General features: G+C 36.8%; 1 protein-coding gene across 4 annotated transcripts; it reads left to right on the top strand.

Moving 5' to 3' along the window:
* Positions 1 to 2,751: 2,751 nt before the first annotated feature.
* Positions 2,752 to 10,905, top strand: LOC104246055 (transcription initiation factor TFIID subunit 12b). 4 transcript variants are annotated; one of them, XR_715882.2, is made up of 9 exons: positions 2,752 to 3,748; positions 4,010 to 4,228; positions 6,361 to 6,801; positions 7,115 to 7,189; positions 8,279 to 8,357; positions 9,458 to 9,522; positions 9,792 to 9,827; positions 9,908 to 10,132; positions 10,473 to 10,905. XR_715882.2 is itself a non-coding variant. In XM_009801788.2 (8 exons), exons 1-8 carry the CDS (start codon positions 2,984 to 2,986, stop codon positions 10,079 to 10,081), a joined length of 1,944 nt encoding a protein of 647 aa, XP_009800090.1. In that variant the 5' UTR covers positions 2,753 to 2,983; the 3' UTR covers positions 10,082 to 10,412. The 4 variants fall into 4 exon arrangements, 1 of the variants encoding a protein (XP_009800090.1); XR_715881.2 differs by having other exon boundaries at positions 6,337 to 6,801; XR_715880.2 differs by having other exon boundaries at positions 2,753 to 3,748; positions 6,271 to 6,801.
* Positions 10,906 to 11,747: the final 842 nt, after the last annotated feature.

Genomic DNA, 11,747 nt, shown 5'->3' with positions numbered 1-11,747 from the left:
AGTTTACTAAGAGATAGCACATGACATGATAAACTTGAAGTTTTTCATTTGCCATTTTTAAATGAGCTATTTGAAAATTCAGATAAGCATATACTAAAGAACTAGAAGATTCTTCAGGAATTCTCATGTGTTGCTTGTTCTCATAATGAATTGATTATACCAGCTAAAGTTGGGACTAAGACCCCTGATTCTGAAATATATAAAAGGTGAATATGGGCACGTTCACCTATCATGTGAACCACTTATATGTGCATATATGAAATGGTTACATGTGTAATTATTGCCAACCTGCAGTTTGGCATTTGGAATTGCTTTTCTCGATTAAGAGCATAATTTTCAGATTATGAAATCAAGACAGTTCATCTTGATAATGCTGGTTTATATCCAAGCTGGTTTAGCATTGAATACCTCCTATTAATGTCTAAACCATTGCTTATGAGAACAAAGCTTCATGTGTTGGTCTAAGATTTTCTAAATTGCATATAGCAGCACTTGTATGCATCAGATCAACAATATATGATAAGTCCTCCCTTCACAATTGGTTTAGGATCAGAAACCAAATATTTTTACTATCTTTTGTTGTGTGGTATGTGATTAATTTCTCTACCATAATACACAAAGATATGTTTCCCAAAGATGATTGAGGATATATGTTAGTTTTTCTAACATTTGAGGGATGGAATAAACAGTTGAAAAATATGTTATATGAATCGAATTATCATGATCCTCACTTAGAAGATAATTCAAGTCGAATGCCAGAAGCATTTGCTGATCCAAAATTAAATATCATATTTCAGCTGCAAATGCTCCTATTAAAATTAAAGTCCCTGAAGGATAGAGTTTACTGTACGCATGAAGCGTGGTAGACCAATCGGTTCCAAAGGTAACAATCCTTGAAAAATAGTAGGAGCTAATGATCGAAATGATCATAATGAGGAGGAAATAAGCTCTAGAAGAGCCCACGACATAACATTTCATGAAACTCCCGAAAAAGTTCAGGTACCTGAAAATAAAGAAAGTGTTGAGATCTCCACAAGTTATGTCGCTTCGGAACTGACACAAAATGATCGTAGACGATATATTTAATATGATATAGTGCACAATATTGTAAAAGATTGTGAGGATCGGACTAGCAGTCCAGACACTTGAATATGTCATACCATTTAGATACAAGTTTTGACCTATATGACTTATTTGGCTAAATCTATATGAAGATCCTTGAAGGATTGAAAATGCCTGAAGCATATAATTCAAAGTCTTGAGAAATGTACTTGATCAAATTATAAAGATCTTTGTACGGTTTAAAGCAATCTGTGCGTGTGCGGTATAATCGCCTCAGTAAATATTTGCTGAAAGAAAGTTACATAAATTATGTTATTTGTCCATGTATTTTTATAAAGAAAATGTCATCAGAATTTGTTACACTTGCTGTTTATGTTGGTGACATAAATTGGAACTCCAGAAGAGCTCCAAGAGGGTCTTAAAAATGCTTTTACATGGACAAAGTGTACCCGTTAAGTACGCCATTGGATATTCAATCACTTGAAGTGAATAAGGATATGTTCCAACCTCTAGAAGAGGATGAGGAGCTCCTTGGTCCTGAAATACTCTATCTCGGTGTAGATGTTGCACTTATTTATCTTGCTAATGCTAACAAAGGTGGTGACATTGATGTGCAACAAATCCGTTCAAGTAATAATCCAGTAGATTTATTCACTAAATCTTTGCCAACTTCAACTTTTGAGAAGATGATATACAAGATTGGAATGCGGAGACTCAAATATATGAAAAAAGGTTTTCATCAGGGGGAGTAAATACGCGATGCACTCTTTTTCCCTTACTAAGGTTTTTCCCATGGGTTTTCCTTATAAGGTTTTTAATGAGGCACATAGCCATGCGTCTTACTAAATATGTGTACTCTTTTTCCTTCACTGAGATTTTTTTTCCCACGTGGTTTTTCCTAGTAATGTTTTAATGAGGCACATTATCTTTTAATGAACATCCAAGGGGAGTGTTATAAATATATTATATTATGGATGTTCATTTAGTACTCCGTTGTAAATAAGCTTCCTGAAGAAGCTTATCCATGTGAGACTCCACCGTAAATATGTTTATCTATTTAGTACTATATTGGAAATAAGCTTCCTGAAGAAGCTTATCACTTCGGTACCCGGTTATGGATAAACATTACCCCCAGTAGAAGTTTATCCATACCGGGTATAATAAGCTTATCTTTTCAGTACCCAGTTATGGATAAACATTACCTCCGGTAGAAGATTATCCATACCGGGTATAATAAGCTTATCTTTTCAGTACCCAGTTATGGATAAACATTACCCTCGGTAGAAGATTATCCATACCGGATATAATAAGCTTATCCATTCAGTACTCCGTTATGGATAAATATTGCTCTCAGTAGAAGATTATCCATATCTGGTACAGCAGCAGCTTACACAGCAGCTTGTAGCAGCTTACACAGCAGCTTGTAGTAGCAGCTTACACAGCAGCTTATAGTAGCTTACACTGCAGCTTGTAGTAGCAGCTTACACTGCAGCTTGTAGTAGCAACTTACAGAGCAACTTCCTTTCTTCTATAAATAGAAGAGATTTCAGTTCACTATGTACATCAGTTTGAATTCGAATAATATATCAGTTTGTCTCTATACTTGTCTTTAATTTATAGTCTTTATTTCATAACATAATATATATATATATGTGTATAATAACAGTTTTAAATATCTTCTTTTTCTTTTACCCACTTCGCCAACTGTTATCACCAAGCTACACGTGGGCAATTTCGAGACCCGCAGAACTGCGAATTACTTGTGCGTTTTGCCTTTCTTTGTTCGTCGACGGAGTTTCCCGCAGTCCCCAAATCCCCAAATGTTGAAATTCAGAGAAAATTCAAAGTTGCAGATGACTCTGTTCATCTGAGTTTGAATTCCACTCAATTTATACAAAGTCACAATTCAAGCCAATAAACAATGGCGGAAATTCCATCTTCTTCCCCCAAAACATTGGAATTACCTTCCAACCGTATAATTAACCCTGCAAACCTAGTTGCCGCACCATCATCATCGACGGCATCGTCCGATCCCGGAATAACCATGACTTCTCCTTCTAACAACAACAATTCTATCTCACAATCTCCTTCAATTGAGATGCAGTCTCAACAAATGCAGCAACAGCAAATTCAGATGCAGCCTCAACAAATGCAGCAACAGCAATTGACACAATCTCAACAACAACAGCAGCAACAAATGCAGCTTCAGCAGCAGAATAATAATAATTCTACTAGTCTTAACGGCAGTAATAATAATAACTTAATGGCCGCCGCCTCTAATTTTCAGATGCAGAGATCACCTTCCATGTCGAGGTTGAGTCAATTCCAAATGCAACAGCAGCAACAGCAATTTGGTTTGATGAGGCAGCAATCGGGAGGAGGAGGGCTTTATGGTCAAATGAATTTTGGTTCCGGTGGTACTGCCCTCCAGCAACAGCAATTACAGCAACAACAATTGCAGCAGCAACAACAGCAACAACAATTGCAGCAACAGCAGCAACAACAACAGCAGCAGCAACAGCAACAACAGAATCAACAACAGCAGCAGCAAATAGGAGGCCAAATGGGTAGCGGAAATTTAACTAGGGCAGCTTTAATGGGACAGACTGGCCATCTTCCCATGTTGTCCGGACAAGCTGCTGCAGCTGTCGCCCAGTTCAATTTGCAATCTCAATTTTTGAATCCGGTACCACTTCAGCACTTACAGCTTTCAAATTCAGTTTTATGTTTTGCTAATTCTATTCTTGAGCCATTAAATGCATGAATTTGGTTTGACCATGTACTTGTTGAAGACACAATTAAGTAAATAAAAGTGTGTTATCTCTAACAGCTTAAGCTTTTAGATGAGATAGTCCATTCCAACATGGTGGTGTTATTTTGAAGACACAACTGCTATTTGTCATTGTTGCTTTATGTGTTTCTGAAAAAAGTTCTATTGTGGGTGCAGCCACGGCAGAAGGCAGGTCTAATGCAGGGGAATCAGTTTCACACGGGGAATTCCCATGGCCAGTCCTTGCAGGGTATACAGGCAATGGGAATGATGGGATCTCTCAACATGAGCTCTCAGTTAAGGGCAAATGGTGCCCTTGCATATGCACAACAAAGGGTCAATCAAAATCAGTTGAGGCAGCAGTTGTCCCAGCAAAATCCTCTCACCACTGCTCAGGTGCCAATCTTCGAACATGCTAGTAACATATCTTTAATGCTAAAAACTAACCCTCTCATTTATTCTGATGAGTTTTCCACTTGACACCGTGGTAAAAATTGGAGATGACTCTTTCAGAAATCTAGTTGCAATTTTTTCTCCAGGTTGTGTAACCCAAAAAAGTTGTCCGCAGCATTTGTTCTTCAAATCATTCAGGTCATGAATTTGGTCATCAGTCATAGCAGCAAATCAAAGAGAATCTTTTGTGTTTTCATTCTCCTAGATATTTCCTATCACATGAGAGTTTGTTCCGAGATATTTCTGTAAAAGATTGCTCTGGGTAATTTCTAATGTATTTTGTTGACTAACAGGTCAAAACTAGGATATGACTCTTGTTTATGAAATCTGATAGCCGGATACTTGGATTATGCAATCACAACAATGACACACATGCATAAACGTGTAACGTCATTCAAAGTAACTTGGTATATAGTAAATAAATGCTGATTTTTGGCACAAGGTTCATGTTTAACTTAATTTTATCCAAAGGAAAAAAAGGCTCATGTTTAACTTTGTTCTGGCATTTCATAGTATCAGGAGACAAAGAACTACTCACTGATGAATACATGAGGGCTATTGCATGTTTTAACACATTGAGATTTATGGGATGCCCATGAATATTTTTAGTACTACTTTCTAGAGAGCCTTTAGCCTATGGTACTGTATCTTCTGAGATTTTTCACTGTACCTACCGCTTTACAAACTCTCACCCTGAGGTGGCACAAAACTTCAATGCGCGTTAAAGCTTTAGGTGGTATATGAGAATAACCTTGTAAAGACAAAAATTCCTTGTGAAAAGTTTGAATTTGATTCAAAGAAACATAGGTTTGCTGCTCTTACAGTTCTTTTGTACTATATTTCCAGCATGTCGTTCTTATCTGAACCTCATTGAGTATGCAGCTATTTCTCGGTTTATACGCTGTAATAGCTATGTCTGGAGGTGCCAATTATGAACATTTAGTACTAGAGGAAGTATCATTAACACAGTTTGTCCCATTTGCTTTCTGTAAAATACTTTGGGATTTGATGCATTTACATTTTATAACTTAAAAGCTCAATCTTTTTTTAATATTACGTTTTTAGTAGCAGCTTTTTATGTTCGTTATGTTATTCAAGTTCGACAGTTTTTCTTTCCTCAAGTACATTCTATTACATGTGTTTTGTTAGGTAATCCTATGTTTTCAACCCCTATACTAGTTGGATTAAATTTTGGGTAAAACAATCTTTGAGTTACTTGCTTCAATCACTTTATTCTCTACATAACAAATAACAATATCCATCAAGGTGGACGATCTAACCTGTAGGCACCGAACTTGCGAGTTATAGTTATGTTCTGAGGTGTGGAGGAGAAGCTTGGTGTCTGTTTGAGGAATTGATGGTTCATAGATAAGCGATGCAAACAATCATAATGGGGGTTTTGCTTCTATACATTAATTTACATTAATAATAATAAATTCATTACCTTATAAGAAAAAAGAACATTTGGCTTTTATATACCTCTTGTATCTACTTCAATAAAATCTTTATCTTATTTTTTTTAAAAAAATTGAAACTTTGCACAGAACAACGAGTGATTTTTTTTCCTGGAAAGAATGATCTTAGCCAATGGATATTGTTATCGACATTTCAGTTAGGTGCACGTGAGCTCCTTTACTCATCTTGTTAATTTTCAACTTGATATTAAGATAATGAAAATGTACCTCTGGCACAAAAATATCCTTGTCTAATTACAAGTTAATTGAATGCCAAGATGAAGTCTTGTTTATAAAGTGCTTTAGAGTTGTGGATTTCTTCATTTGCTAGTGATTTGAAGCTGATGGTCATTTAAGGCTGTCATAATTACATAATTATCTTCACTTCTTTAATTTTGCTTTCTCCTTTTGGTAAATCACATGTAATCCTCTTGTGGAATTTAATGTACATCTGATAGTCTCTTGTCAGTTCCTTATTACATAGCAACAATTTGTTTTTAGTGCTCACTTTGATGTTACAATTTACTGTAGAAAATATCGGTTCAGAACCTTCCAAGGACGTCATTTATTAACCCTCAGTTACCTGGATTGACTCAGAATGGACAATCTACAATAATGCAGAACAATTCATCACAGCAGCAGTGGTTGAAGCAAATGCCTGCTATTTCTTCTCCTAATTCCCCCTCCTATCGTCTTCAACCGCAGAGGCAGCAGCAACCAATGCTTATGCAGCAACAATTAACTTCATCTCAACAGTTGCATCAAAATTTAATTGGTTTGAACCCACAGCAACTATCCCAAATTGTACAACAGCAACAACAGATTGGCCACCCTCAGATGCATCAACAGCAGCAGCAACAACAGCCACAGCAGCTTTTGCATCAGCAGCAGTCTTCTCCAAGGATGGCTGCCCCAGCTGGCCAAAAATCTCTGAGTTTAACTGGGTCACAACCAGATGCTACTGGATCTGGAACAACTACTCCTGGGGGAAGTTCAAGTCAGGGGACTGAAGCAAGCAATCAGCTTCTTGGAAAGAGAAAGATACAGGATTTGGTTTCACAGGTCCTTCCTCCACTTCACTTTATTAATCTCTAAAATCCTGTTGTCTATGTTGGTTGCTCCAAATTGAAATATGGATATCTTCTTTAGTTTTGAAGTGCCCAAAATCTACTTCAGAAATTTTGTGAAAGATTACATATACTGATAGTGATAACATTCCTGTCCTCCCTCCCAACTTCAAAAGACTCACTTTAAATTTCAGTCACAGCATATAGTGTTGACCCATACTATTAGGTCAACACTGTTACTGTTGTAAAGTCTTCCACCAGCTGATTTTGCTCACTGATGTTGAGCAATCACTATTGTAATTTTTCAGGTGGATTCACATGGAAAGCTTGATCCTGAAGTTGAAGATCTTCTTCTAGAGATTGCTGATGACTTCATTGATTCGGTAGGCTTGAATATGCTTCATTAATTGTTTTTTGTCTTTCTTTTCTGGGTAGGGCAGTTGCTGGGTTGGTTGTGGTTTGCTGTGTGTATCACATTTGGCTATCACTGATTTGGGTACCTTTCGGGTGAAATCGTTGATGTGCTAGCTTGTTAGACTGCATAGTTGTTAATAATATGCACTTAAAGGAGATATTGCCATCCTGCTGATTTTGGTTTCCCTCCTCAGTCCTCTCTTTTTCCTGTTCTTTTTCTTGTTTGTTGTAAAATCTCTTCTTCATTACCTTTTCATTATTCCATTCAATTTGGACTTCTAAACACAGTCAAAGGATGATAATGAATCTTCTTCGCAAGGTTCTGGTATAAGATCATCAAGTGAATCGACCTTGGATTGTAAATCAAGGACGTTGTTGTTTTCCTGCCTTGGCAGTTGTCTAAGAATATTTCTTTTATCAGAAAGTGATTGACATTTTTATTTTAGTGCTTGGTTATTAAATGATATCAAAAGCTTATTTCTCTAATACCCTACATGTCGTTTATATTCCTAATGAAATGGTGATATGCTACAAGATGTGAGTCATACTTTTATTTGGGCAAAGGATGGAAAGATAACACAACCATATCCAATTGCATGTTCCCTGGTGTCCAATCTATTGCCTTGCACGTGGTAGCTTTCTAGCAATGTCTGCGCCTCAGAGCCATAAACATGATATCACCGTTAGGGTCATTTCCAGTCCGCAATAAACTGCTGCAGTCCTCAATTTAACTAGAGTTACATACTCCTATGACTTCAGGGTGTTGCTCCCCGGGTGCCCTTTTTCTTTTCTGGCTAATACTGAAATTTTTGGCTTGTAAATTATGTTTTATGCAACCACGTCAGGTGATTGTTGCAATACTTCTATTTTTTTGTAAACTAAAATTTATTACCCTGGCACTTGTACCAGTTTGCTCTACCACCCTTTTGTATGTCACCAGCCTCATCTAAAATTCTTTGTGCAGATAATTGTTCATGAAAAACTGACATGCATGAATTTGTTTTACATTGATTATTTATCATGCTTTTTACGTACTTATGTTCAACGCCTCATTGTAGGTTACTACATTTGCTTGCAATTTGGCGAAGCATCGGAAATCTTCGACTTTGGAGTCCAAGGATGTACTGTTACATCTAGGTTTGTGCCTGCAACTGGAAATAAAGGATCTATTCTTTAGTTTGTTTCCATTATTTAGAAAGACCGTTTTTATCACTTGGTACAGTTTTTACTTGTAAAGATTGCATTATTAGGTACAAAGGTTGCATTTGTATGGTGTATATTTGTTTTAGTATATTTCTACTTTTTTTTTTTTGTTGATTAGTATACTCTTTACCGGCTTATGTAGTGAGATAATCCCCGTTTAGGAAGAAAACAGCTATCCTGGGCAATAGGTATTATGGCCGTAGACAAATAGAATGCCTTCGGTTTAAGGCTCTCCCAGTAGCCCCCCCTCCCCCCCCCCAAATGTTCATTAGTTTCCAGGATACTAGGAAAGATCGTGGTCATGTTCAGAATTTATGGAGTTATATGCTGTACTGGATAATGGCAGTTTTATCTAGCATTCACTTTGATACCAACTTTTATCATATCATCTCCTTCACTTTCTTATGCATCTTAAGTTTTTCATCTGCTTATGGCACACACATGTCACCACTTTCATATTTATGAGTAGCTAGCAAAATTTTCAATGGACAGGTTATAGTTGAATACCAAGCTCTCTATTATCATTAGGAGTAGTTGAAGCTTAAGCTCCTGAACGTGAGTTCCAGGAACTTAAATATCTAATTGTCCCTAATGGTATAACAATATGACCATGCATCTGAGAGATACAAATTGTAGTTGTTGTATATATAGAGAGAGATCAAGTGGTTTTAAAAGTTTTCACCCATTTCATGTTTTAACTACAGCAGGTAACATTTCTTGTTAAGGTACTAACTATCTCAAATATTTTGAATATGTAAACATCATTATCAGTAAGGACCAGCTTTTTTTTGCCTAATGCACTCTATTTTATCGCGCATGGAGAGCTACTTTAGGATGTCTTCAAGTATTAGCGAGAATGTTAGAATGTTTGCAGTGGGGGCACTTGCATGTGTAAACACCCACAGACATATTTAGGATAAGTTGTAATTGGTATATTAGGGAGATGTTTTATATCATCTAGTGATGTTTTATATCATTTTCAAAGAAATATAGGAAACTGAGGTATTTTTCTAATCTAATTGTGATTTCTACAGAGAAAAACTGGCATTTGACTATTCCAGGCTTTTCAAGCGAGGAGAGGAAACACTATCCAGAACATGTATGTATCTCTGCCTCTCTTTCTTAGCTTTTACGTGGTGGTATAGTCCCTTTTTCTATCTGCACTAATGTCGAATAATGAGATAACATGAATTATGACTACTAGATGTACTCTGACAAAATATCTTTGCCTCATCCTTGTTCATTGGTTTGGTTGCTGGTTGTAGTCCACCAGTTGCTGGTAATCTACTTATTTGTCATTGGTTGTAGTTATTAAAGCTGGGTGAAAATTAATGTTTTCTTTGACAATGTGTTTCTAATTCTGTGCAGTCACCAAGTGATCTCCACAAAAAGCGTTTGGATGTGGTGAGTGCAATTCTATATGATAATACAACCTGCCTCAATCTTGGTGGATAACTTTTAGAACCGTTGTTAATTTGACTTAGATACGTACGTTGATGGAGGCCTCACAAGCAGAAACAAGTGCACATACTAGTGCTAAGGAGACCGTCAGACCAGGGGTGGGTGACTCAAATCACATGATCAGGCCTCCAAGTTCAGAGAAATTGGTCTCACAGTCTAATGCTTCACAAATGCTGCATGAGATGACAAAGTTTTGATGTCCCAGGAGTTCTTGGTTATCTCCCGTGTTAACTGTACAGACCTGAATGGTAAATGTCGCTTCTTCTAGGATGAATTCTGGTGTAATTTGGTTTACTGGAGAATCCAGCGTTTAGTGGCTCTTAATTTTCATGCCCCATCACTAGTTTGTATAAGCGATTGTTCTCTAGACCAACACCAGTTGCACATTGGATAAATGTGCCATATATAGTGTGGTGTTCTAAGTTATGTCTTAGCTGCTGCAAGTGATAATAATGCTGTTACTTTTTTGGCTTTCACTGCAAATCAGTAGTGACAAGTCATTTTGTCATGATCATCTTTTACCTGTCATGCACTTGGATTATCATGTTTACATATACGAACGAGCTAATCATATTCTCCCTGTTGCAGATCAATAATGATAGGAGGCATAAGTTATATAGGTGTAGCTTAATGGAAGTTTTTGAGACTTGAGGCGTGCGAAGAAAAAGTGTAGAATGAACCACCAATAGTTGAATGGTCTTAAAGGCCTGTAAAGTATGCAGTTTAGTTGACAGTAGCTAATTCAGCCTGTGACGATGAACTTGCTCAGATTTGGTTTCTCCACCATAGTCCGCTGGATGACATGTTCACTAATATCCTGTAAATTATTCTGTTAGCCACCTCTTCGTTCTGTATACCAGCGAACGAGGTCAAATCTTTGTTTTACCGTTTATCATAGTTGAAACATTATATCGAACAGGTTTTATGCTGTTAGATATTACAAACAGATTTTTTCCAAGGGTCCCTTTTAGATTTCACTGTGGTAGAGACGTGAATTGTTTTATAGAAAATCGGTTTAACATATTCATTGCAAGAATTTCAGCTTATAACTACTGGGATTTACCAATTACTCTGCTCATATTTCATGTCAATGTGCTCTACGCAATGCAGGATTACTTATAAAAGACGCTTTTCGTCCGACAGAACGGCTCTCTTCAAGAGACAAAAGTATATATGGAGACCTCGAAAAGATATCAAGAGTCCTAATATATTCAAATTTTGACTTATAAATTTACAGCAGTGGAAATGGAATATTCAAATTTTTAGCAGTAATGACGAAAGAATCCATCTAGCTTCTGCATCACCGTTGACCATTATTTGAGAAGGCTATGAGAAGTTTAAAGTTGAGAAAACATTTCCTGAACGTTTCATAAATTGCCTCCACCAACATAATTAGCAGAACACTGGCCTGCAAATTATCATCAGATGCAAATATTGACAAACTAGGATGAATACCCTGAAATTCATTCTCTGAAAATGGCTGATTTACATATACTGCCTCCATTTATGTTGCTTAGACTCTCCTAAAATGTGGTCTGGTGCGTGTCGGATCCTCCAAAAATAGTGCATTTTTGGAGGATCCGACATGGTATGGCATCATTTTGGAGAGTCTACGCAACGTAAGACTCCATCAACAATTCAACATGCTTATGCAAGCAAGTGCCTACTATCCTTAGACGCTGTATTAAATGTTTCTATCTCCTTTAAGGAAATTGAAATACACAAACAACACATTGAAATACACAACGGCGCTTTAAAGTAGTGAGGTAAACAGCATATTGAATTCTAAACCAGGTCGCCATTTGAAGAAGCGACCTATTGGAAAATAATCTTTATCCTTTGAATCCATCACCTGAAAGTGGA

The sequence above is a fragment of the Nicotiana sylvestris genome, chromosome 3 (assembly GCF_000393655.2).
Source record: "Nicotiana sylvestris chromosome 3, ASM39365v2, whole genome shotgun sequence".
In the NCBI taxonomy this organism is placed as follows: Eukaryota; Viridiplantae; Streptophyta; class Magnoliopsida; order Solanales; family Solanaceae; genus Nicotiana; species Nicotiana sylvestris.
The sequence above is the reverse complement of the archived record's forward strand: the minus strand, read 5'-3'. Positions and strand labels throughout refer to the sequence as shown.

Bases quoted from the DNA above. Each gene is read 5' to 3' on its own strand.
- LOC104246055 (XM_009801788.2), top strand. From the start codon at position 2,984: ATGGCGGAAATTCCATCTTCTTCCCCCAAAACATTGGAATTACCTTCC. The intron at 3,749-4,009 runs GTACCACTTCAG...TTGTGGGTGCAG, and splicing joins AATCTCAATTTTTGAATCCG to CCACGGCAGAAGGCAGGTCT. The intron at 7,190-8,278 runs GTAGGCTTGAAT...GCCTCATTGTAG, and splicing joins CTGATGACTTCATTGATTCG to GTTACTACATTTGCTTGCAA.